The sequence below is a fragment of the Strix aluco genome, chromosome 12 (genome assembly GCF_031877795.1).
Source record: "Strix aluco isolate bStrAlu1 chromosome 12, bStrAlu1.hap1, whole genome shotgun sequence".
NCBI lineage: Eukaryota > Metazoa > Chordata > Aves > Strigiformes > Strigidae > Strix > Strix aluco.
In genome coordinates this window covers 7,865,633-7,892,546 of record NC_133942.1, presented here as the reverse complement: position 1 = coordinate 7,892,546, position 26,914 = coordinate 7,865,633, and the positions used below count along the sequence as shown (strand labels likewise).

Sequence of the window (26,914 nt, the reverse complement as noted above, 5' to 3'; positions counted from 1 at the left end):
CTGGCAAACTTAGTGTACTTAGTTGTAAGATTATGCTCCTAAATTTCATGTAGAGTAAGTATTAATAAGTTATTTCTCCCTTCACTCAAAAGCTTTTGACATCAAACAGTTTTCTTGGGGTGGAAGGGGAAGAATCTAAACCAAGTATGCATCTGCCATCTTTAAAGGAGAAAACACATACAATAACAATTTATTTATTTAAAATCACAAATGTAGCTACCGAATGTGAAATGGATCTAAGTGTAAAGTTCAGATTGGAATTTCCTCAGGAGTGTTTAGCAGCATTCAGACCTGAAGTTGTTTTGGGTATAAGCATGTGTCAGTCACTTCCTGCCTGTATACTGAAGTATGAGCATTTCAGACCCTCACTTTACATGTCAAATTCAAGAGGAATTCGGTATACATCTGGGGCTAGGCTGGCTAAACCCTATCCTTTCTGAAGTCAGTGACATTTCACGTTGTCTTCAGTGGAAACAGTTACGTTTATGCTTCTCACTTTCAAAATTTCTCACCTTTTGAAGGTGCTTCTCACCTTCAAAAATGCATAATGAGACTTCTCCAGAGTAGCTTATGAGATTTTTTTAAAAAGATAATTTTGATTACTTTCTAATAATTAAATTACTAAATTCAGAGAACTAAATCAGTGAAACCATCTACTCTATAATTGCAGTTGTAATAAACACTGTAAAATCAATCAAGAGTTCATGATTAAATGGCAAGTTGCTTAAAAGCAGCAACAACTGCATTATCTCCACATCATTCATATGCACGCTATAATTAAGAGCAGGAGAATAAGACAAGATGCTTCTCTAATTCCAATGACAGACAGAGGCTGACCTCCGTAACAGATTTGTGAGGTTGTATAATAAATGGGAAGTGAGCTGTTCCTCTAGCAGTAGTGTTTTTTCAGCACTGAGTTTCTGGGTTTGAACCTCATTAACAATCCGTGTGGCTCTCATTGTGTTTACACTGTCTTCTCATATTTGTGTTACAAAGCCACTGGTGAATGTACTAGCATCATTTGCTGTGATTGTAAAAACCATATCCACTGAATAACCTAGTTCAAATTCTGATCTCTGAATCAAATTCAGATTCTCATCTACTTAGATTTAGCGGGGAAGAGTGCTTGTAGCTTGATGGGTGTCTTCAGATTTGAATACCTGTGGGAAAATCTGTGCTAAACAAACCATAAAATGGGAGTTTAGGATTAACTGTAAAATCAATTAAAAGACCCGAACTCAGTAAGCAGCAAACAGGAAAAGAATGTGGTGAGGACTTTAGCTCAGGAGTATTCACTGATCATATCTCCCTGGAAAACAAGAGAACGAGGGCTGCAGAAAACTTTTGGCTGGTACATTTTTAGAACACTGGAGGCTTATCATGAGCCACGAATGAGACGTGTTCCACCAATGCAAAATAAATCAGTGCTATGAATGAAAAGGGACTTTTGTAACAGAGCAGGGCATCAAAGTTTGGAGATGTCATCTTCCTCCTTGCACATGCCTGGTTTGTAGATGACTCCTCTGTTGTCTTTGCCTCCCTTTTTGCAGCTAAAATAAAACAAATGAATTAAACAATTATAATTCCAATGAAGGAAAAGCACCATTGGTTACTTAAAATGACACATTATGCAAGGATGAGATTATTTTTCTCTGTACCACGTCAAATGTCACAGTGGTTTATTGTTACAAATATTTCAGGAGAACGCATTCTGTGTGGCAGAGTCAATGCTGATGGCAAAGGGATCAGGCTGTAGGAACGTTTGTAATCTTAGTCTTTTTTACAGAATTTGGCTTTGGTGGCAAACAGTCTGGCTAAATGATCCCTTGTCATTACAGATTTCTTCTCCTTAAATAATGTGACCTTTGGGAGGGTTTTTTGCTAAAACTCCATTCCCCTCTTGTTTCACTTACTGTTCTAGGAAAAAATGAAAGGATTTGAAAAGCAATTAGGAGGAGCAGTGTTAGCAAAAAGAACAAGACTGGCAATTGAGAAAGAGAAAAACTGGGCAGGCCTGTTACTGACCCAGCCTGCTTGTCCCACTTAGTCTGGAAAGGGAGTCTCATTTCCTAACTGCTTGTGGGAGCAGTCAGTACTTAGAGTGGAAGGTGCTTTTGTGTTCTCCCTGGTACTCACATACAATTCCCTATTTCCTGTCCTTGCATCTTTTAAGACTTTACGTAAGTGCTGTTCCAGTAATAATTATTTTGTGGAAAAACAACCTTATATGCTTGCTTTTCACAAAAAACAATCATTCCTACAATGGCAGAATGGTGGCCACTGTGGCACAAAGGTGCAGCAAGTAGAGACCTTTTAGCCATAGCAACATACTTTGTCAATAAAATAGAATTACTTTGGAGTATATGATACGGGAGAACTGATGTCTACAGGGATAAAAACAAATCAAAGCTTGTAGGAAGAGATGGTATCTTATGATAGATTAAACATTACCACTGTAAAAAATGTGCAAGGTTTCAGACGCGTAAGTCCTCCTTTGTGTCAGAAGAAAAATTTGCTTTGACTTCTTTTAGTGTGATGTGACAGCTGGACATCTTACCTTTTCCTTTTCAGTAGCCAGAAGGCTACTGCAAGAATGATGAGAACTCCCAGAACGCAGGCTATCACAACAGAAACAACAAAACCTAGGAAAAAAGGGAGAGCATACAAAATAGTTCATTTCATTTACTTGAGACAAGAAGGTTAGTCTCTAACCTGTCATAACATTTGCATTCTGCATCTGCAACTTTCCGACAGCCTGCTCATACCACTTTGCTATTATGGAATTGATAACTTTGCATAGATATACACTGGAAGGTCCTCATCCCACAAGTGGATCCACAGTTCACAATCCTGTGAATTTAGACACCTGCTTAAGTCACAAAGCCAGCATGCTGGCACAGACGTAATGGATCAGAAACTCTTTGGATTTCAGTGTATAGGAGAGCCTAAGCAAAACTAAGGAACTAAATACAGGCAATTAGGGATGTTAAATTTCATGCCTTTTGCTTTTTCAAGGCAGAAGAACACTGCTGAATGTGGACAGCTGAAGAGGGATATGCTTTGCTGTTGAGAACATTGCTTAAAAGGCATCTAAGAAGGTAAGAATGATACCAGGATATGAAGAACTGAGTGATCATGTTTGCCTTGATATGTTAAGCGTTATCATTATAATGCCATCTTTGATAATGAACTTTATTATATATTTTTGGCAATTAAAGTATTTTTTGCCTTTCCAAAGATTCTGAAGGTGAGGACTCTTTTCTTAACTGCATTTTCCCAATTCATTTACACATTGTTTTTTATATTTTATCAAATGACTGTTTCTCTCTAAGCAACATCAGAACCCTTTCAGAGTGAAGCTGACAGGTTTCATGTATTCCATCCAAATATTTTCTCTTATTAAATCAGCTGTTGAGAAAACAGACATGCAAAACTTGGAGTTTAATCTTATCCCATTTAATCCATTAGATGCTTTGTTAATTTTAAGTCCATGGTGTTGAAGAAAACCTGTATTTTAAAAAAGGGGAGTTTTGTTATAGTAAAGGTGCATCAAATAGACAACAAAATACAACACCAAATAGATAATTGTAGAAAAAGAACTTGTAGTTTGAAGACGAAGAGTAGGAGGCATTTCTGTTTGATAAGACCTTCCAAAATTTGGTTAGATAGTATTTCAGCATGGTGCTATAATCAAAACTAGACACCAGTTCCCATTTAACTTGTGGGCAGTGGAAAGTTTGAACATCATAATAAATTTCAGCTACATGTATGTGAAACAGATTTTATAGGAATAGATTGCTGACAGGCAAAACACATTATATTTTATATTACATTATTGCTGAATAATACTTTAATATTAGAGACATTTTGAAGTGTAATACTTGTTAATAGTGACTATGAATTTAGATTTTAATTATTAACATCAAAATGTGGATGACGGAACACTTCATCCATTTGCATTTTTGATGCAAAGCACAGCTAAGTGGCCCCATCTTGTGGTGGCTATGCTCAGGTGAAGATGGAAGCCCTGAGTCTTGGCACTGAAAAGGCAGAAAAGTTGCTTTGAAAAACCTGCTTTAGTGGGGGCCTAGAGCGTGCGCAACAGGCTTGCTTTCACAGATTTCTGCGGTTGCCTGGCCCAAGCCATGATTCTGTGTCTGGCCTCCCCTTCCCTCCTTAATAAGTGTGCTCTGTTCCTACCTGTGGTACAGCTGCCTGCATCAGGCTGGGTGCTTGCAGCCAGCAACCAGGTGCACTTTTAATTGTGCTTTGACAGGAACCTGTTTCTTTTTTTTTTTCTCTTGAGGTGAGGGGCTGCACCTGTGACAGAGCCTTTGTGACCGTAGTAGGTGGAATGTGAGATTACAGGGGTGATGAATACCTTTTTTGAAATGGGTAGAACATTTTTGTATGGGTCACTGGTAGAGTCAATGAGCTTTTGTAATTAAATGTACTTAGACTGAATGGGGTTTCTATTAAAGTAGCACAGAGCAATGCCTTTCATAGCCATAGAGATCAGTTCTTGGGTGAGAACAGCAGGATGGGCAGTAACCCATACAATTCAACTCTGGTAAGTCATGCCAACTTTAAAGATACATTGAAAATTCTTTTATAGCTGGTGTCACCTCTGCATGGGAGCCAAATAATGTGGTTTAGCAAAGGGAGAGCCAAATGTTATTCTTGGGTTTGGCACTAGTTCACAGCAACAATTTTGAGAAAGTCACATCTGGGTCAAATTTTCCCCCATAGATGGAAATAATAATGCTTACACTATTTCTGTGAAGTGTTTAGAGATTCTTGGATGAAAAGCATAGTATCTGATTTTCAGATACTGGGATCATGGATTGTAACTCTCTACCTTTTACTTTCGAGTGTGATTTGCAGAGAGAAGGTAGTCAGGTGCTGAAAGGTCAGCTTAAGACACAGATGGAAAACTGCATTTCTCATTTCTGACTGACCAGTCTGACTCAGAAAATCGCTGGCTCATAGATGCAGTTAGCAATCAGCCAAGTCCACCAGGTATTGAATCTTGATGAATTGAGAGGGTAGAAAAAGCAAAAGTTGAATCTCTAGGATTCCACGGTGAGCCAGTCTTAAACATAAGGTAGCTGCTCACTCTAGAACTTCTATTATTTCAGTGCTTCTGCAGTGGCATTGCTATAGCAGGTTGTTTGTACACAGATTTAAGAAAGACCCTGCAGAGGGAGCCTCACAGTCTCAGAAACTTGGCAGCTGCATTGCAAATCCTGATTCTGCTGTTTAAAATCATTGTACATAATCCAACTTGAGCAGAAATTTGAAGGGGATTACTAAAATAGCCATTCTGGACCCAACTAATTCTCTAGTTGGCAGCTAGTGTTTGAGATTGGAGGTTTGGAAAGAGAGTTTTAACCCTCTTCCTGGTCATGTAAAAATGTCATGGGGTGAGGGTATTTCTAGTTGGCCAATCCACAAAAGCAGAAAAAGGACTGACATACTCTAGTTCTTTCCCCTTTTCACTGTTTTACCCATCTTTTAGTTTACTCAAAATATTGTTTGTACAACTAATACCAGTTTGTATATTAATCATGGGGCTATTAAGGATTGTTGATTATTTGGTAAACTTGTAATTTTCTTCTATGTTTTGGTTAGAATCTAGCAACAAGAGAACTACTAGTGTAATTCTGATTTTAAAATGAGATTAAATTGAGGCATTGTTCTGTAACCATTATTCTCTGCAAGTGGTGGCATATGGACTTGATAAGAGGCATGAAGATAGGATAGAATAGAATATTATGACTTGGCTTTATAATATAGTATACAACAAGAAATCAAGGAACAGAACCAGCAAAATCCCAAGTGTGACTTGTGTATGCCCTGTATATGAGTTGTATATAGTCATAGAAACAACTTATGTCTAATGCAGAGACATATTACAGTCAAGAAACAAGGTTTCCACTTGTTAGCAACATAATACAAACAAATCAGTTCACTGATAAATTGATAGGGAGGTTGTTCTGTTGCTTATTCTCAACTCTGAAGCAGTAAGATTAAGGTTATTGCAGATCACTACAGAGAACTACATGAGAGCAGAGATTGCAGAGACTCTTCATCATGCATAGCAGAAAGGGAATCATGATCTTTCAGGAAGGGAAGAAATCTTATTTTTTGTTAACATGTGAGCTGATGCAGACTGATGCAAAATTTTGGTAGCCAAGGGTACTCAGTATTTTGATTAGTCAGACCTTGAAACTGGGCTCCAAACTATAAATGAATTAAAATACAAAAAGAAACAATTGATCAGAGTAACTTCTGTCAGCAGTAATTCAAGAGCAGAAATAGTAGCTTTAAGTAGAAAAAAGATATAACTAAACTAAGCCAGTTTAGACTTAAATATTTAGCTATCTGCTGCTAGTAATGGGAAAGACGATAAGATACCTTTGGCAGCAAATAAGCAAGGGGCAAATGGAGAAATGACAATGAAAGCAGAAAAATGCTGTAGCTGCTTGACTGGAAAGAACTAGTGTGGATGCTTCCAGTGCTTTGCACTGTAGTCTCAACAGTCTGGGGGACCTTTTTTTGAGGTATGTGAAATGGATGCATTCCTAGCTTCCAGAATGAAGATGGGAGATGAAAACTACTTAGCTGTTTTTGGGGAAAGTCACTTTCCTAGGCCATTACAAACTGGAAGCTGTGTACAGACAGGAGGGTCCTTGAGAACCTGAACACCTTTCAAGATACTCAGAAGTACAAAGTCATATAGTGATGACTTTACTCATTGGGTGTAACATCTTCAGCTCCTTATATGTTAAACAAAAGGATATGTTGTGCAGTTTCTCTGCACCTCAAAATTGGGAAGCATCCCATCTTTGAAATCACTGCCCCTGCCTCTGTGCTACAAGTTAAAATAGTTGTTTTTCTAGTCAGTAGCTTTCTGCTGAGTGTACAGAAGTGAGAACCTGTGATGGTTTGGATGCCTGAACTGCACTGAAAACTGTGTATTGCCTTTAGCACTGTAGCCTGCCCTTCTTTATACACCTGGTCCCTAAGGCTTCTCCTGAGGATCCACTATGTTAACTGCAGGTAGAATGGTTAATAAAATAAAAGTTAGGAGACGCAGTGGTTAAGGAGATGTAGCCTTTGTCATTGGAGCTCTGGAGATTATGAATTATAGAGATTTAATGCAGAGCTGGAGAGTAGGAAGTCATGACTTGTGGTTCAAGCCATATGGTGAGTCAGCTTGGAACTGTTAAATATTTTTTACTCCAGGTAAAATAGAGAAATGAAGGCCTAAATCATTAGAACTCAGTGAGAGAAATGTGCTTAAGTAGCAAGGACAGTAGTATCAATGTACTTATATAAATAATTACTAAGTTATGTGCAGTAATTCCAGAGAAGTCACTCAAAAGAAACTTCATGGTAGAATTATGTTCCTCTTATGGGAAGCTTTAGAAAGATTTTTAAATGTTTCCATGAGAACTGAAATGGTCCCCAGCCACAGAGTGACTTCTGAAATTGTCTCCGGGTTTTATCTCAAAGATGGAGTTTTGCTTCAAAGAGGGGCCGAATGATGCTGATGCTTTGCACTGCTCTGGTTGGGAATTTTGATGCAGCTAATCTCACAAAGAGACCAGCCAGCTTTTGGTGACAAATCTAAATAATCTCTGATTTCAGAGAAATGTTTTGTCTGGGATTTGTTTTGGCTGATCTTGATTTTCACTTTTCTCCTTTATAGCTTTATTTTAGAAAAGATACATTATGAAAGGGACTGTCTGCAAAGGGTAATGGCAAGAACAGCTACTGCAGTATTCCTGCAGGGAGAACTGTTCCCTGCAGTGGCTATTGTGTGAAATTTCCCAATATAGACAACTCCTGTGTTTTCAGTTCTTTCATCTAAACAGTGAAGAAACTAGCAGGCAAAGTTGAAATGATGTGCTAACATGTTTTATTAATTTGAAAGTTACTGCTTGGCCAGTCTTTTTTATGAAGTCTGCTTTTTCTTTTAAAAATCTTTTCCTCTCAATTTCAAATAGTATAGTGGCTTGCCTTCAGTGTATGTGCCAGTTTCACAACTGCTTAAGCGTATTTGTTTGCAAGACAACACAGAAATTGGAACAATGCATTTTGCGCAAACAGTATACTCAAATGTCTTACTGTGGGGCACAGCTAAGCTTCTCACCACAGATGCAGGTTTTTATACAGCTCCCACCCCCCAAAACCTATGCATTGTCATTGTGTAACACTGCATAATTAAGCTTTTAAAACAGTTCTTCCTTATGAGGTGGCAATTTTTTTCCCATTTGTAACAGTGGATCATACAATCCAGTGTTATGAATAATTTTTATTTGTCAAGTTTGAATTCCTCAAGGACCTCTTCTGATTCTGTGTAATTTCCCCAAACCAAGTCTCCCTGAAACACAAAGTTGGGATTCCCTTTAAGTGTGTGGTCTGCATAAAAACAATCCTGATACTGGTGAGAACCAGCAAATGTCACTGTTGAGACAAGGCCAACTCAAGTATTTGCGCTGACTGAAACAGCTCAGCACAACAGAGAACTGTTTAGTGTTTGGAGTGACAGCAAATATTTCTGCTAAGCACGACAAGGCTCTTTCATCTCCTTGCCTTTGATCAGAAGGTTTGCAGGGCTTGCCTGATATGCATTGTGGATAAAAGACTTCTTATATACTCTTTGAATACCTTATTCTCGTACAGTTGCCCATGCAACAGTGAAGTAAGAGAAGAAAAGGGAACAAAGTGAACTGTGAGAAAATGACATTGCTATATTTATGTAGTGGTACAGTGCAACAGGACTCCCACTTCAGTATTTCAAGTTTACACAAATCACTGTGCCCTGTTTTTTTGTGTAGAAGCATTCATACAACTTACCTTCACGGAAGGAGATAAAAACCAGTCTTTCATGAAATTCCTGAACGTTTCGGAAGTTATCGACCATTTCCAGGGGTTCTGGGTCATCACTCTCGGTGCAGTACATGGCTGTTTCCAGTGCCAGTAACTACAAAGGGAAGCACCCTGTTCAGCTCCCAGAATACAGAAGAAGCAGTGCCAGTGTATAATCACTGAGAGCATGTTTGAAATCAAAGGGGTAGTCAAAGGGAAGAGGATACATTAAGTAATAAAGTCTTGCATGGCCTGTGAGAATAATGTGTAAACAGTGTGACATCTCCAAACCCATACCTGTATTTTGTTTACATCCTGATAAAATTAATCCTGCTTAGTAATTATCTGCCAGGATGACTGGATGAGAGGAAGCATGATGGCCCTCTGCAGCTGCAGCATGTTCTCCCTAGCACAGTCTAACTCCTAAGCAGTACTAAAAGCTACTTTATGAAAGAACTCTCTACTTTGGTAAAAACATAATCTGGCAAAGCAGACAAAGTTAAGAATTGACTTTCATAACAAGAATCATGCAGTAATTTGATCAGAGATTTTGATAATAACATTTTTCTCCTGTGTTTATAATTAGGTGAATCAGAAGATAGTGATTGGGAGTTTATAGTCTATGTAAGTGGCCACCTAAGAACAAAAAAAGTTAATTAGGTGAGCACAAAAAACATAAGTTAGAGAAGAGCCAGGGGATTCAAGAGTGACAAATAACACATCACGTGCTTTTTAGAAACTTAATGTCTACCCAACCTGTCATACTTAAATCAGTCAGGATCAAAACAGCACTAAACTACTTAGTAAATAGGGTTCAGACATGAAGCCTGAACAAAAATGATCTGGAACTGATTCATGGAAGGACTCAAAGCAAGGAGTAAGTACATAGTGAAACTAGAAATTAATCTCACTTGACTGTGACTTTTTAAGCTGGTAGTATACCAATTGCTGTGCCTGTGTCTGTCCTTTATTTATTCTGGTCAACTGAAAACGTGCTAACTACAAACAGAATATGATACTGATTTATGTCTGTTCTGTGCTGTTTTTCACACTTAAAGGATTTTAGCAATGGTCATCTTTCAGTTTTACAGGAATGTAAGCGAAATCCGGGAAATGAGAATATGCGTTTACGGTTCTTTAGCAGACACCAATAAGGAAAACACGTGCTGTATTTTAACTTGCCTGCTCTTGTGAAATTTTAACGGGGTGTCGGAAAACTGTCCAGAGAACACTAGGGTAGCAAGGAGGAGTTGTCAGGGATCCTTCATAGCGATAATACTCATCCAGTCTGTCAGGAAGAAGTTCTCGAATATTGAAACCAGGAACCTGGACCATCTGATCTAAAATAGGGGATTTATGTTAAATGCTGCATCATTACTACACAGGTAGTGTACTAGTGAAGTGAATTTGCTTTTCAGTAAGTAGGATGCTTTCAGTCATATCACTAGGAAAAGAAAAATACATTTTAACAGAGATGATCCTAGTTTAATAAGAAATACAGATTTTTAGGTTTCCTGTGTAAAAATCTTGTCTTAGATACCAAATTAGAATTCTGTAAGACAAACTGTGGCCATATTAACCAAAAAACACCATGTGCAGGAAATAAGGCCCAGTCAGAAACACATGGTGCATGCTAGCCATCCACTCTTCAGAGAAATGCACTGCATTTGTAAGTCTTTCACAGTTTGTGACAGGTTTGCCTGGGATTTCTGGACTCTCTTCAGCCAGTTCAATCCCTTTCTGGGAGACATCTGATACTCTTAGCCATTCTCAATCCAATGCAGGCTTATAGCCACTCACCCTTGTATTTCACATTCCGGAAGTGCCTGAAGATCTTTTCATAGGATGGGTTGAAGGGTCCAATCTGTAATGAGCAGACTATTAACAGCTGAACAAATCACCGCAGTCTGAATATGAGTCTTTGCTTCTGCACACAGCAGACAGAACTGTTTGGTGGTCTCTGTCATAAGGCAAGTGTCTCTACTGTCCAGATATTCATATACTAGAATGGCATAAATACCCTTTTACTCAGAACATTAACACTATCCTCAGAAACCCAATAACGCTCTTACTCGCTCCAGAGCTATTAGAGCTGCTTTGTCGTAATGCTGTCATAATAACTGTAGTGTAGACCTCTTGTGTGCACTTTAAAGACCCTATCGCACTTGCCCATTCAGCATGCTGTGCAAATTAAGAGAAGCCATTTCCTCTGAGAACATTGCAGGCGTAAGTTCTCAACAGGCAGGCTTCTCAGACCATCTGCTGGTTTCTAGTCAAAGTTTTCCACCCACAAACATTTTTTTGGTCTGCTGCTCCTCACAGTCCAGGAAGATAAAAAATGACACTACTGGATACTGCAGGGCCACTGGCAAGGGCTATAACTCAACTATCAAACAAGACCGTGTTTTTCAACACAGGAGAATTATGTATGTAGAAGCCTCTAAAAATTTTTCTTTCAGATCATTATTATCTTTAATTGCTTGTATGTGGGGCTTTAGAGGGGAAATTTGGAAATCTGTCCTTCTGTAATCTTAAAAAAAGCACTGAATTTACTTGTTTACTGTAATCTGTGATTGAAAGAATCTGTGAAGTTTGCGACCTGAAGACTGTGGTCAAATCCTAATTACATACAGTGGCCAAAGCCTGTGCCTCTCTGCTGTGTCAAAACTGCTTCATGCTACATAGGCAGTTCTGACCAAGTGAGCTTGAAATTCACTGTTGTCTGTTGTTTGATAAACTCTACCAATCATTAGTTTGTAAATGAATGCAAAAATGGATTTAACACAGCTGAAGTTAATTTACTGAAAAACATGAGGAAATATTCAGAATTCCTCTCTTCTTAAAATTTATTCCTGTTTATGTATGTGTTGCTGGAATCTGGCCCTTTTTTGTGAAAGATAAAAGGAAGAACTTTTATTCAGCCACAGCATCATTAAATAATCTAGGTAATTTTGTATGTTAAAGGTCTCTGACTTAATGATTGAAAGCATATTCTAACCCAGAAAACCCCATTGTGCATCCTACCTCAAGAAGAATAGCCAAAACCGCCAGTCCATCCGCTTTGTCCATTGCTGCTGTTACATCCGGATATTTCTCAGAGTTATAATGTACAATATGCAGCTACAAAGAAGGAGATAGTATGTTATGGTAATGTCTGGGGCATGCTCACATTTTCTGTTTCACAGCTAAAAAGGACCAGTGCAGCCATCTCAGACTAAGACAATACAATGAGATCCCTCAGTGATTTCTGTGTGTAGTGGAAGATCTATTTAGAGAAAAGCAAAAGGTCCTGGAATTCCCACTCCCAGCCCCGCTGTAGCTGAGTTACACCCTCCCTCTACATAATGGGGCGGGGGGAAAGAGGCTTGATCACTCCAACTTCAGGGTATCTTGGAAGGAATACTTGTAATTTTTTTCTGAAAAAGTAACACCTTAGCACTCTTGGGGCTCTCTGATGTTTAGAATGCAAAACTTGGTGTTAAATCTAACTGGAGAAGAAATGGATTCCTAAAGTGCTGTTATGCAAGCAAATTATTCTGACTAATTTCTTTTTTAATTTTGGGGTAAATATCCAATTGGTACTGCTTTTCAAAGTCTATTCCTGAATCTATAATTTAGGATTAGAAAAGAACAGTTCTTCACTGGATAGAAGGCGGCAAGTAAAGGTAGACAGAAGAGTGAAGTCGTGCAGGTTACAGAGAAGAACCAAGGTGTCAGATGTCTAGCAATTTGCTTGAAATTACTCAAGTGACTCAGTGTCAGCCCTGAGTTTAGAACCTAAATTCTAATTCCCTGACTTGTGACATATTCATGAAAGTACACGGGAGTCCATCCTTTTTTGTGGTGCACAATGCATTTTTTTATTATATACCCACATCATAAGTACTTGGATTAGAACCTTGCAGTCTTTTACAGTCAGTCATATACCCAAGATAAAGATCCCAACAATGGCACCTGCCCGGCCTTCTTTGTTTCTTTTCTTTATCTGAGCTTGTCTTACCTCTGCTGCAAAATGCTTCCCACTGACTGTGTGCTCTGAGCCTTCTGACTTGTTTCTGTTTCCCCAGTGTAGGTGAAGCTGAGATGCAGTGTATTCAAATGGGAGGTTTCTGATGTACATAGTAGGCGACAGATACATTTTCACTGTAAGCAGACGAAGACCAGTTGGGAGCAAGTGGTACCACAGTTTTCAAGCACAGGGCAAATAAAAATACTCTGTCTAAGTATATTATGTATGGAGCATGAGCAAAGCAGATTCTTAACTTAAATTCATCTCAGTCTGTGGTAGGAGATAAACACTTTAGTTGTCTTTAACCCTTTACAGGGAATTGAGGAGAATTTAGAATATAACCTTTTTCTGTTTTCTTAAACTAAAGGAATTGAATGTGGGAATTGTTGCTGATGGAAATCTTTCTTCTCCCTGAAGAATGCAAAATTATTTCAGTTTTATTGAAGAGACAGTTATTGACACGTGGAAGCAAAACTTAGGCTCATGTGCCTTCATTCAATCCCCTTATAATGGTTGCAAATAACTTAATAAATTAATATTCCTCATGGTATTTTAAAACTCTTGTTATAATGGAAATCCTCTGCTTCTTAATCTTTTAGCATCATACGGCAAAACCAAATAAACTTCCCTCTCTCCCTGCCCCCTCCCTCCCCAAACCCAGAGCATTGATGTCAAGCAGCAAGATAATCACAGGCCTTAAGAATTAGCATTTCTTCTCTTGACATGCTGCAGGGAGACCTTTGTATGTATTACCCTCCCTTCTGCTCACTAATGCTCTCCGAAGTGGAAGACAGGCTGGGTTATTTTTTTTGTATGGAAATTACAGTAGTAATTCTCAACTCAGCAGAAACTGAGTTGTTCACTTGAGAAGTTTGATACTTCATAAAGCAATGGTTTATGTAAAGACCAGATTGATTTCTTTGCAATTTATCTTTATTATTTTCCAGTGTGAATACAGTTTGCTTCTGGAGTGTCCCAGATGTGTTTTGCAGGAGAAATAAGGCTCAAAACCTTAATGAAGGAACAGCTGGAAGCCTATGTGTTTTTATGCTAGTGCTAAAAAGCTTTTTTCTGAGCTCTACTATTTTCAGTCCAGCTGAAGTAGGTAATTGTATCTGGATTAGCTGGCCAGTGAGGCACATTAATTATATGTAGGAATAACTGATACCACAATGCTAAACATCCTACTGGTTTCCTCTCTAGCCATAAGAGAAGATAGCAGATGGTGTAATGATCACTCTAACAAAGGCTAATTTTTCATTACTCAGAGCAATTAAGGTTCGTATCTGAATGAAGTTTCTAGAGTAGGTTGCATGTCCCCTGCTTTCTAGGAGGGCATTGACCTTAGAAGTGAATTCCTGTTTTTATTGAGGGTGGGATATGTTTTCATCTTGGCTTTCATTAGGAAGCAGTTGAACTTCTTGTTTTTGGGGCAAGATGTGACAGTGTTAGTGACATAGACTCTATGAGGAGTTTGCTTTTACTTGTGTGAGTATTATGTGAGGGACAGTCTCTCAGTGTTGTTCTTTTGTCCCCACCTGCTCTCTGGCACCATTAAAGTCCACAGTGACATTTCCTTCTCTGTCTATTGCCTGTCACTTCCATCAGCCTGATACATTCAGCTGTGACAGTACAATCTTTCACTCAGAACCAAGAAAGGACCTTAGGAAAAGAAGGTTCACAAGGAGAGGGTGTTCCAGCCATTCCTGGTCTAAAGCAACCTGGTTTTGATGGAGAAATTGATGAAAAGGAAAACCAGTAACCATGCCCTAAGAGATTGGTCCTTACTGAAGAATGGGCTTATGATGTTCTACAGAGTAGATTTACCCCACTAAAGTGAGGAAAAAAAGCGATGTTTGCATGTTGGGCATCTTTTAACTGAGCATGCCAGAGAAGAGCAGAGGCACAGGCCATTTTAAAACACAGGTTCTTTTGATGCTTATGCAATAGAGGAGGCTACAAAGAAGGAGAGCCTTATAACTGTTCTTATTTCTATGTCTTCAAATGTTTCAGGAAGGAACAAAAAACGGTGGGACTAGCTTACTGGTATTGTATAATGTGTCCATGTAGTAGACATTTATGAGACTGCATCTTCTCTGCTTTTACCTCATGTACTGACACTTTGATTTAGTACTACAGTGGAGGCCATGTTTGTATGCTATTTCTAATTATTTTCTGTCTTTTTATCTATCTGTCTTATTTTACACTAAAGAGGTTTCGATCTCAAGTCAAAGGAACAGAATGGTACTCCTGGCTTTTTTTTTTTTTCCTTCCTCCCCTCCCTCACGTAATTCAGCTGAGCTGATTAGGCAGGAATGTCGGAGACTCATTGCACCCATATTTTTTCAGTTTATTCTTAACAGAACCACAAAGTCTGTTTCTGTTTCAAAGAACTCCAACCAAAGTAATATGAAAAGCTCAGGAATTAATTGTGACATGCCCCGAGTTTATTTAAAAACCACAGTCCATTCAGCTCACTGCAAATCCATTTGTACTTAGTATATTCCCAAGTTTCCCTAGCCTGTTCTCTAGATATAGGTATGCTGATGTGAAGGCTTCATCATCACAGCTTAATTTCATCTGATAATCAAAGTAGTTCACCCATGAAATAAAAAAATCATAAACTTCAGCAACTCTTTCCTTCACAATCCCTTGCTGTCATTGAGCTCCCTTACCTGAATGACCATTATTGGTCAATGTAAACTGGTCAGTGGAGGGCACATTATAGCCTATGAATTCTAAAGGCAAGAGATTAGAATCATACTGGAGAATATCTTTGTGGAAATCTATTGGAGATTGGAATACTCCTCCACAAAATGGGTATTTCTTTGGCCAAGCCTTCTCTCCATCAGGACCTGCATAAAGTAACAAAGAGACACATTTGTCAAGCCTTAACCGTGTAATTAATATAAAACCTCCCGTTTCAGCCTTTGCCCAAAACTTGGAAGAGGATCCTTTTCTGAATTTTTAAGACTTTCTTTTTTTAAACTTAATTTCATCTTTCTAGTGTGCGTTAGTTAGAAAAGGGCCAAATGCCAACAAAAATCTCACATAGAGACACTTTAACGCCCCTCGATTTTTTTGACAATCTCAACTGCTGTTGATGTTACACTTTGGGGAGCTGCAGGCCTGGTAGCTCACCAGGTTAGGCCTGCAGGCAGCAGCACCACAGCCAGCCACAGTGCCTGTGACCCTCTGGTGACGGTATTGTCTCTCTTCAGAGCCCACAGGCATGACAAGTAGAGTTTGGATCTGTGACAGTATTTGGATTATTTACTGACATGAATTACTTTTCCCTATGGAAGTAACAGGCATATGTGCAGTAATGCAACTCTTCAAGCCTTCTGAAGAGAATTGCTGAAAGAAGTTACTTCATGTTAGCAGAGGAAAGTTTCCATACTTTTCAGTACACAGAAACCCAGACCCTTATAAACTTTTCCTTATCACACAGATTGCCTGGCTCTATCTAGAAATATTGCATAACCCACAGTGAAAAGCTAAATTGCAAAAAAGGGAAGGTGTAATGATAATTTGACCTGCAATAACTTGCTCAAACTCTGGTGAAACTGTTCTTCATCACAGTCTTTTGCCCTAGGTAGGATCTACAAAGAATAGATAATATCAAGAGGTTTCTAATTGTGCCTTTGATTTAATTACACATTAATAGCTAGCAGCTGTTCACAAGCTGGATTTAAATACCAGAAGAGGTACTTGCAACTTGTGTTTCTCCTTGACTCTGAAGATTCATGATGATTCTTTCTAAGGCAGGAAGGTCTTTTGGGATCACCCAGCCTGATCTGTGGAACACAGGCTACTGGACCTCCCTGGATTAATTTCTACTTCAATGAGTCCATATCTTTCAGAAGGGAGAAAACATCTACTCTTCCTTTAAGCGCTGCAGGTAAAAGATACTTCATTAGTGCCCAATGGATATTTACTCTCCATGACAGCTTGCTTTTCACTGTGAGTTTGTCGAGCTTTGACTTTGTTTAGATAGTGATTGCTTTTAATCCTTTGATTAGAAATTAAAGAGCCTCCTGTTAGCATGCTTTTGTTCCTCATTGAAGCACTTATAGAGGATATAGTTTCTCAATTCTCTTAGACTAAATAGATTGAGTTCCTTGAGTCTTTGGTTAGAAGGCTGCTTTGAAGTCTCTCCAGTACGTTAACATCTTCCATGAATTGTGAATGCCAAAGTTTAATGTTAGATTGGGTCATTAGTGGCAAAGCAAATTCAGATCTTTTCTGAAGGAAAATTAACAGTTGGGAGAATATTAGTTTCCAAGACAGTTTCCAAAGATACAGATAGTGGAGGTGAATCTGACAAACATAGTGCATGTGACAGAATCGGCAAGTTCATTTCTGGTGCTAAAGGCAGACTTACTTCCTTGTTAAAGCTCTTTAAGATTATTCAAGACATAGGTTAGCACATGACATTGTTTGCAGTGTGGATACTCAGACTCAATCGGCGCTTTTCAGTATAAATAGGCCTTGATGTTGCTGTAACTTTCATCTTTGACTCCAGTTTGCTGCCAATCACATTAATTTTCTTCCACTTAAATCTTCATGGTACTATCTTAAAGTTCTTAAAATTATTCTTAAAAGCTAACAAATGTTATGCTGACATTACAGAAGACTGTATACTATCCTCTACATCTTTTTTGGCAAATAACAGATCTGTCCAGAAGAGCATAAATTCCATACTATGGGATATACATGCTCAGAATATTTCCCAGGAAAATATATATCAGGATATACCAGGATGTTGTAGTTTCTTGAGGCTGAAACTTGATGTGCAAGACAATGACACTAAAATTTAACACTTTTCAGGGAGGTAAGACTAAAGCAGTGTCAGAAAAATTGGTGAGAAGCCTTTATTGTAAAAAGACTTCAGTAGTATTAAAAGGTTTGGGGCATCTGTGCACTGACTAAGATAGCGAGTTTGCAAGAAGACTCTAATATATTACATATCATAGATTTGGAGACTTGATCATTAAATAGGTAATTTTTAATTGATGCATAAAATAGAAGTCTAGTCACAGCCAGTGGAAACCATGTCATGAAGTACCACTCACTTGTTCAGTACTATGTTTGGGTGAATTGAATGCCCTTAAGAGTTGGCAACAGTGTATGGGAATTTCCACACCAACATCAGCAGTTCAGAAGGAAAACTCTTGTCTTTTGAATAAAATGCTGTAGTTACTGCAGTCTTTATGTACTTTGATCTTACTAGCAGTTATCCTTTCCTTGACATAAATCTGCAACTCCAATCACAGGCCTCTAAGCTACAGCAGGTTTTGCTTGTTTCTCACTCCTGCTCAATTAAGAAAAACAACCAAACAAAAAATCTTTTTTGGTACAAAACTAGTTTTTTGAGAAATTCTGCCACATTCCTAATTTCAGTGCCTCAAAACTCCTGTCTCAAAGAGCTGAGTTCATTGCTGCTTGTGTTTGCATATGTGAAATTTGGATTTCCATGGCAGATAAACCACACAGCTGGAAGGTGTTTCTCAGCTAGCTCTGTTGAAAATAAATGATTGATTGTGAACCAGATTTTCCTTTTTCTGTGCCAGCACATTCAGATAAATTCAGTGGAAATCACATTGTGTTTATAAAGGTTCTGTCTGATCACTACTGAGTAAATAGCATGTGGATGTGTTAAGATTGGCCTGTACTAGTCCCAAAAGGTATTAACATAAGTATTGCAAAAATATCTTAATAGTTAATTTCCTTCTTTTTTGACAACATTTGTGGCAAAGGGAAAGACCCAGGCATCTCAGATGATGTTTACTGCTCTGAGGATCCTGTCAGGACTCTGTCAGCAGAGCAGTAGTTGTCCCATGGACCTGTCCTACCCACCCAACACTACCTATTCAGCTGTTGGAAGTGACCAAATCAAGGTACGGAGGAGCTGTTGATATGGGTGGAAGTAGGACCCGTCCTGCTGCCACCGCTCCCAATGCAGCCATGAACACTCCCAGCTGTAGGGGGTGCAGGTTCAGGTTGCTCATATCCAGCTTGTGGGCTGCCTTCTTTTACATGAGTTTCCAGGACCACATTCCCCTACCACACTAAATAACCCTGAGCCTGGCTGTGCCCTCATGGCTATTTTATAAAAGATGTCTGTAAATAAAGTAGTAATAATTCTTTGGATAGTCTTGCTGCCCAGCTGCACAGTGAGCTGAGCAAAATACTCTCAGCACCATGGCTGCATGTGTCTATTGCATCATCTACTTCAGCAGCTTTGAGCTTTCCCTGTATAAGCCTTCAGTCAGCCCTGCAGCCCTAGCACTGCTGGGTGATGCAGGGCAAGTGTTCTTTTAGGAACAACAGTGGTGTCTGCTCCCAGGATGAGTACATTGGCTGACTTAAAAAAAGAAGAAAACAGGCCTATGAGACACCAGTGTTACCAACAGACTTTTGCTCTGATGACCAATTAATATTCATATTGCTTGAGCTTCTCACAGGGTACCCAAGTTCTCTTGATCTGAAGTAAACTAACGTAGGAAAATGCATCAGTAATGCAGGGAATGTCTGTGGTATTTTTGCAGCCAGGCAGAGCACTCTGCCCTGTTTTCAGCTGGCTGAAAGCTGTATAGCTGCCATGAGCCCAGAGCTGCGTTAGTAGTGAAGGCTGAGAGTCCAGGCTCCCTGCCACACTAATGTGCCCGCATGGTTTCCATTTTGCTCAGACCACAGGCAGAGCTCAGTCATACCATTCTGTGTACATATATCCAATATGTGTATATCTTCCACATGTGTCCAGAGGGAAGCTTGTGAAATAGAGGAATTGCCAAGGGCTGTAGCTGTCCCTGCTACTTCTTTCAAGTGCTGTATGAGAAATTCTGGGCATGTTCTAGTGTGTTCACTAAAGCTGGCATTTCCTAAGGGGATGTGGAGGGGTCTTAGCATAGGTCCTCAGCACCTCACTGAGTTGAGGTAGAGTATTTGGCAACAATAGAATTAAAGAGTTTGCAAGTTCAATTAGCCTGATGTCTGTTAACAGCAGTTCTTGTGTTTACATTGTAGTGTGAAGTTGCCCCCTCACATGCTAAAGCATGTTAATAATTCCATTTGCACTGTTACTTTAAACTTGGCTGTAAAGCTAGTGTTCTCCATTGTAGCTGCTTGTCCACTCTCAAGGAGTGATTCTGTTTCTTTGATTTCATTCCAGCCTTCCTACATTACAGCAGCAGAAAGCCAGAATCCAAAGAACTGAAGCCCAGCTCTCCAATTCCACCAGCTCTCTTCTGGGGCAGAGGACTTCAGGCCTGCACCTTTCAGCCACACAGCAACATTGCCAAAAGCTGCATGCATGTGGTGTTCTGAGCTATGGGGCATTGGAACAATTCTTTTAGTTCTTTAGCTGAAGCACTTTTCTCGTGACACACTTCATCTACTTTGTCCATTTTACAGAAGGTGAAGCAGTCCATCAGAGGACACACAGTGAGCCTGTGTCAGAGGGGGCTGAGTGCTCATGCCCCAGCTCATTGGCCTGTGCTGTTTCTTCCAGGAACTTTTTCTCAGGCTTTATATAAGAGTAGTGAAATCAGGAAGAACAAATAGCATCACTGCAGTTTGGCTAAGGAAGAGGCAAATAGAGGAGAGGCTTAGCTTCTATATTTATTGTATCTAATGCAGTAGTTTCCATTATAACCGGGCCAAATGCTCATTTCTTTGGAATGCTGTGCTGAAAAGATAAGGCCCGATCACATCCAGTGTCATCTTGCTTTGCCACCATGCCCTGAGCTGCTAGTGCTATATCAACATTCAGTTTTACATATTGTCATACTGAACAAATAGAACTCTTGTTGACAATCAGCACCCGGACTTCTCCTTCACCCTTAATCTTGTACCTTGACCCTCATCTTGACATCAGTCTGTGCTGTGATTATAATGGCTTGACTTTTACTTCCTGTTGACTTCATTTTAGTGGGAGGCATTGCAAAGTGTTGCAGAGATAAAGGTAAATGGTGGAAGGTGTAGGCTGCCATAAGGAACCAGGGTCAGTAGGGGAGTATGGAGAGACTCTTTTCTGGCTGACTTCAGTCTCTCTAAATTGCCACTTTTCCCTGTGCAGACCAGTGTTCTACCTGTGCTTTTTTCCAGGTATATGAAAAGAACTATTCTGTACAAGTTCAGTTGCCTTTTTAATTTTTTTGAAGTTGCTTTTATATGTTTTTCTAGATATATTTGAAAATCAGTAGTTGAAGGGAAAAAATAAGAATCTGGTTTGTGAACCTTCTCTCTATCCTCTAATATACATTAGAAAGCAGACTGCAGTATGGAAGTGCTTAACAGGAATTGATGAAGTTGGGCACTGAGAATAACATACCCTGAAATAAACACTGGTACTCAAATTCCTGGAAAGGGAGAACTAACTAATTTAAACAAGCATTACCCTGGGAAGGAGGGCAAAGATGGTAGTAAAAGAAGTCTTGCTTTCCTTACTACCCAGCAGGGTTATGTTCATGTGATGGCTGCTGTCAAGGTGGAGAACCCAGGCTTTTGTTATTCAAACTGTGTCAAGCTTTTTTTTCCTAATGGAAATGTGAATTATATGTATGCACACTGGCAGTTAGATTAATACCTATAGAGATGCAGCTGACAGTTTTCCTTTTGCTTATGTGAAGCAAGTCAGGTAAACTGGAGAACAGCCAAAGGGAGTAGTTATTAGCAGCAAGTTCAATCTCAGAGGTTCTTTGTGTTGTCTTGGAGCAGCACCAAAGGCTTAAGAACAAGCATTTTTTGCTGAGATTCTCAGTACTGCCTACTTTTCTGTGGGCATGTGGCATATAAAACACTAATGTGAATGAGGAAATAACTGGCTAGAGAATTTGATCAATTAAAAGAAAATCTCTAGATAATTCTTCTGCCTGAGCAGTCATCAGATCCTTCTGGGTTAGTAGCTGACTTAGGGGACTAGTGTACAAAATAACACTGCTTTCCTGAATATGATTTATTCTACTTTGTCAGTGCTGGGATTTTCATGGAGCCGAGTCTCCAGTAAAACCATACAGGTGACTTGCTGAACTCTGACTCTACTTAAAAATGAAGACCCATGTGGGTAGGGAGAGGTATGCTCTTTGCAGAACTAGGCTGAAATGTGCTGCTGGTCTGTGACTGGTGGGGAAATGGAGGGCCTTGGGGAACCTCTGCAGTTGTAGTGCCAGCCTTAGTCCGCTGAAGTTCCTCTCATTCTGCAAGGCAATTTAGAACTCAATAACTGACTCTCAATCACCCAGATATGAAACCTGATGGATGAATAACAGATTTCAAGACAATGGGCCAGTTGGTTCTCACCAGAATACATTTGGCATGTTGTCCTTAAAATACAGAAAAAAAGCCACAACTTAGTATTTACAAATTAGTTAGTACTTACCAATATAAGACCATTTTGACCCTGTTTAAAGACAAAGGAAATATTAGTGTCAATATTTGATCTTACTCTGTAAAGAAACAAATTGCCACTTAAACCCCTGTACTGAATTTTGCAGTACTTTTAGCTGTCTTTCTAGCCCCAGATGTTGAGCAAAACACAGACTCTTTCAAAGATTTTGAACCCTTCTCACCCAAATTATAGCTATAATTATCCCTGTAATCCTGCCCATAGGGCTTGACTTTCTTGTGGTCATTTAAATCCTGGGGCGAAACTTTTGTCAGTCCGGGGTTGGTTTTTGGTTTTTTTTGTTTTTGGAATAGCCACAGACTCTGTGTGTCTGATTTTTTTTTTCTGGTTAGGAAACTAAGGAATATAAATGCAGCATAGCTATAATGAACTCCCTCATGACTAGTTGAGTCTGAAAAACATCAGTGTATTGCCACTGAGAAATGATGGACAGTCATTTCTGTACAGTTACTCGGATTTGCCATCTGAAACAGATAGGAACAGATGGACTTTGAGAAAAGGGAGTATGATACATGAACCCATGTAACTCAGAGAATCCTGGGAGTTTGAGTGTTAAAATTATCAATATTCATCCATTGCTTAAGGAACTGAACTTGGGATAGTGTCTCTGCATGTCTTTGGAAATGTCTTGACTTATTAAATGCTCTTTTAAATGATTTTTCTTTCTTTGGTCCTGAAACCTACTTACAGTCATTCAGCTTACTGTCCTGACAGACCTGAACAGTTTTGGTTATCAGGCTAATGCAGATTTTTACTCTCTGCAAATTTCTACTCTCTGCTTAGAAAACAGTCCTGAATTATGAATCTTGCAAACACTCAGTGTGCCTGCGTGTGCATGCATGCATGCAGACAAATATTTATCCTCACATGCACATGTCTGCTCAGTACATGATTCTTGGCTTCATTTCTTGTACTCTGAAGTGTGTAGATAGAGATACAGCTCTTCTCCAAAGAATGTTGTGTGAAATGTTTGGGATTAATTTGTAGGGATGTGCAAAACAGCTGCACTTAGCTCTTTTGTATTGATATATGCTGGGAACACTAAACTCTCTAATTCCAGTTTGTTAGGACCAGTGTGCCTTGTTCTTTTACACTGGAATTTTCAAAGTGAGGTCTGTGTAATCACCCTGGCTGAAGTCCCCAGGTTCTTCACATAGCAGAATTCATGCACTGTCTTAGATTTCAAGATGAGAAACCTCATTCTCCTCTTCCCTTCTCTCTGCAGGGGATTATTTCTTACTGAGTTTTTTTTGGGGGGTGCTTGTGTCCTCTGGTCAGCACATTCTGTAGGTAAAACTTGTATGAAGATAGCAACGGACTGTCAGCAGGTTTTAGAAATCACCACATCTTCATCTGATCAGGGTTTGAAGCAATATTGGCTTAACTACAATAGCTACTCTCTGCTCATGCTCTTACTGCCTATTAAAATGTGTACAAAGTGTCAAAACTATGATTTTTGTATTCTAGAACAACCTTAAAACAGTCAGTTTCAAAGATTTTCAATATTTTGGGTGTTTATGCCAATTGAAACAAAAATAAATGAAAGATTAAAGTCTTTAGTCGAGTGGAATTTTCCTTAGCCTGTGAGCATTTTGATGATCTCCAATTCACTACCATTATGACTTTACTGATGAGCACAATAATAGCAACAAATGTAGGTAGGGCTGAGGCACATTTAATGCTTATTTCATCTTAGATCAGGAGATGAATGGATGACCAGATGACAGAATCTTCTTGATTTTTGTCTAAATTAACATGTAGATCTGCAAAAGTGATTTGCTGCCATCCTCAGACTGTGAGCAAGATTGCTATTACCCTTATTCTGCTTGATAATGGAATGAGAATGAGGCAGACTGTCAGACAGTCTCCCCAAATTGGAAGAGAGTCAGTAGAGTGTGATGCACATCTAGAAGGGAACTATCAACAACTTCATACCTGCAAGCACTCTCCTGCCTCTTTGTTCATGTTGGGGTGAGTGCTGATGCACTGTAACACAGTTACATGCTCATGTAGAGGAGGTTCCTAGAGCCAGTGTATCTGTGTTTCACTGATCAATATCCAGGGAATAAATATGTTTCCAGTATCACTTGGGAGCTGGGAAAGTGGGAATGGTTTTAGTTGTGATAATCTCCCTTAGTTGTGTCTCTGATTTGGGAAGATGTTAGAGATAGGCAGATGCTGTAGCTTTTGCCATTTCTGGGTACTGGGTGTCTAAGATAGGAATTCTCCAGTATTCCCTTCAGGACGTATCATAAGACATATCTTTTTGACACATCCTTACACGTCCATACCTTCTGTTTTGTCAGAGAAAGCACCTGGAAAGCACCAAGCTTTGTTCTGTTATTCTGGAGAGCACCAGGCTCTAGGAACCTCTGCCCTTCAGGTGGGAGATTCTGCTAGAGAATATAGCCATTTTTCAGAGGTTATATGCCCAAAATAAGAAGGTGGCCTTAAAAGTTTGAATTCCACCCCTTATGTAGCTCATGTGAAAAAAAAATTGGTAAAATGCTTGTCTTAGCAGAGCTTTGTAAGAAACCAACAGCTATGGATTATGATTGAACATTCAAGATTTTCATCCCATGAATATACGTGCTGAGCAAGTTCTCTCATACAACCCTTTACAATGATTCTCCCTCATATCTTATAATCACACTAGGTGGGTTGTAATTAGCTTGAATGGATGAAAATTGACTATAATCAGCTTGAATAGATGAACATTAACTCCTAAAAGGAGAGTGAGGAGCGCTGACTTCCTGAAACTAGGCCTGTTTAAATATAAGAGAATGAGGTCTAGTATATGGGGTGCTTCACAGGGATTGCATTCTTTTCCTCTGGTTTAAAAATAAACAGGGCAGAGGGAAAGATGTGATGCTTCCACTAACTCTGAGAAGGGCCAGTCTCTGCTTCATTCTGTGAGAAACAAAAGGATCACAAAGGAAGGCATACTGAGCATGCAAGAAGTCTGTAACACAAACTAAATCAGAGGACAAATCTCTTTTTCCTGTATATATCAGAATACCCATTCTGAGAATTGAAATAAGGATACTAACTCCAAACAACTGCAGACTGCAACAATATACAACTTTGAACGTGCTATTGAAATAGTAATAATTAAAACATGCCAGTTTTCTGCATACATTAGCTGCCCTAAATTACAAGTGACAATAAAATAGAAAGCTGAAAGACTTTACCATTCAACGGCGCTTGCACTGAGAGTTGTATCTTTAGGAGGAAAATAAGCACAGTAGCAACTGTGACTATACTGAAGCTCTTGGCTGACATCTCAAGGAAAGACTTAAAATACTCCGACAGTTCACAGGTTTCTCTGTACTCTGAAGAAACTCCCTTGTAGATATGTGGCAAATAGCAGAATGCACACATACAAAGCTTCTGCTAATGAGTTATTGCCCTTCTCTCTCCTTGTCTCTCTCCTTCCTTTTAGGGCTGCTTTTTATAAAGCTCCTGAGACTCAACCCAAAACAAATGATGTAATCAGACCTGCCTCTGGGTCACAGCACCCTCAGAAAACTGATCATACCCTTCATTACCTCAGTTTTAGTGAGCTGCACAGAGGGCAAACTCAGCACTTAGAGAGTAAATTTAAATGCGGAACTTCAGAAATTATTTAGCAGAGACACAAATGCTTAAAAAAGCTGTCCTCTTATGGACCATACCACAGTAGAGTTTTTCTAGCCCATTTCAGAGTCTCCCTCAACTCCCTTTTTTGGATCAGTGTGATTTAGCATAATGGACCACTGTGAGGACTGGACGGAGGAGAAGAGAAGTGAGGCTGTGTGTGGAACACTTAATAACTCAGAGGGACCATGGACACTTCCCATGAAAACCGTCCAGCTTCTCAGGGAGGGATTTTTTCTAAGCTGAAAGCTTTTGGAACTGTGAGAACACATGAAACAGGGAGGAGTGAAAATTCATGAAGAAACAGCCCCAGAGTCTAATGTTATGTTCCAGACATGTATGGAGAGGGGTAAAGAGGAGGACAGCGTATAAGTTAATGTCGTCTTCTGAAGGTGACTGAGGAATAACCTCTTAAACTGAGTACACCATGGATAGCTGAGGAGTGGAAGGTGGGATTGGTTTTAGTTGAGTACATTATTATTTATAATTGTTATTAGCTGCTTACTACATCTCAGTACCAGCTTTGTAGCATGTATTATTTTTGATTGGTCAAACTTTATTTTCAGCATCTTTATTCATCAACTACTGTTTAATTGCTCAATGTTATTAGACTTGCTACCATCATTTACGAAGCTGGTAAAGGGAAGGGAAAATTGACTGGAGCATGGCTCACTTCTGCCTAGATCTCAGGTAGAAACCTGCTGTAGAGCATGATTCTGGCCTATTGCTGCTGTTCACCTGTAGCCCTAGCCTCCCAAGCTAGGCAGAGGCAGGCTGCAGAGAGCAGCAGCAACTAACTAATGTCTTGTAGCCTTTTAGAAAGCAGCTGTTGTTGAGCTGACTCTGATACTCTGCTTAGTATTTTGTAAACCTAGATTGTAATTCTGCTTGTTTTGGTTCAGCCAGATGTAATCTAGAGGGAGAGGGTGTGAGCTATAGTGAAAATGTTTTTAACATGGCTTTTTAAGTGCGGTTGTCCAAAA

The 26,914-nt window shown here is 39.3% G+C and overlaps 2 protein-coding genes across 2 annotated transcripts in view; one reads left to right on the top strand and one right to left on the bottom strand.

Moving 5' to 3' along the window:
- The window catches only part of USP3 (ubiquitin specific peptidase 3), a 102,586-nt gene that overhangs the window by 8,056 nt on the left and 67,616 nt on the right, over nt 1-26,914 (top strand). The window contains exon 3 of the mRNA XM_074837980.1: nt 3,016-3,098. The gene's annotated coding sequence lies outside the window, so the exon portion shown is untranslated. The remainder of the gene's footprint in view (nt 1-3,015; nt 3,099-26,914) is intronic.
- On the bottom strand, nt 1,369-25,684 carry CA12 (carbonic anhydrase 12). Its single transcript, XM_074837982.1, has 10 exons — nt 25,487-25,684; nt 22,269-22,289; nt 15,562-15,741; nt 12,878-13,020; nt 11,902-11,997; nt 10,678-10,741; nt 10,060-10,217; nt 8,866-8,992; nt 2,558-2,642; nt 1,369-1,550 (listed from the first exon to the last, which is right to left on the bottom strand). The coding sequence occupies exons 1-10, from the start codon at nt 25,674-25,676 to the stop codon at nt 1,466-1,468; spliced, it is 1,149 nt and encodes a 382-aa protein (XP_074694083.1). The 5' UTR covers nt 25,677-25,684; the 3' UTR covers nt 1,369-1,465.

Bases quoted from the DNA above. Each gene is read 5' to 3' on its own strand.
- CA12 (XM_074837982.1), bottom strand. From the start codon at position 25,676: ATGTGTGCATTCTGCTATTTGCCACATATCTACAAGGGAGTTTCTTCA. The intron at 22,290-25,486 runs GTAAAGTCTTTC...GTCTTTAAACAG, and splicing joins AGTGCAAGCGCCGTTGAATG to GGTCAAAATGGTCTTATATT. The intron at 13,021-15,561 runs GTAAGGGAGCTC...GTCTGCTTACAG, and splicing joins GACCAATAATGGTCATTCAG to TGAAAATGTATCTGTCGCCT.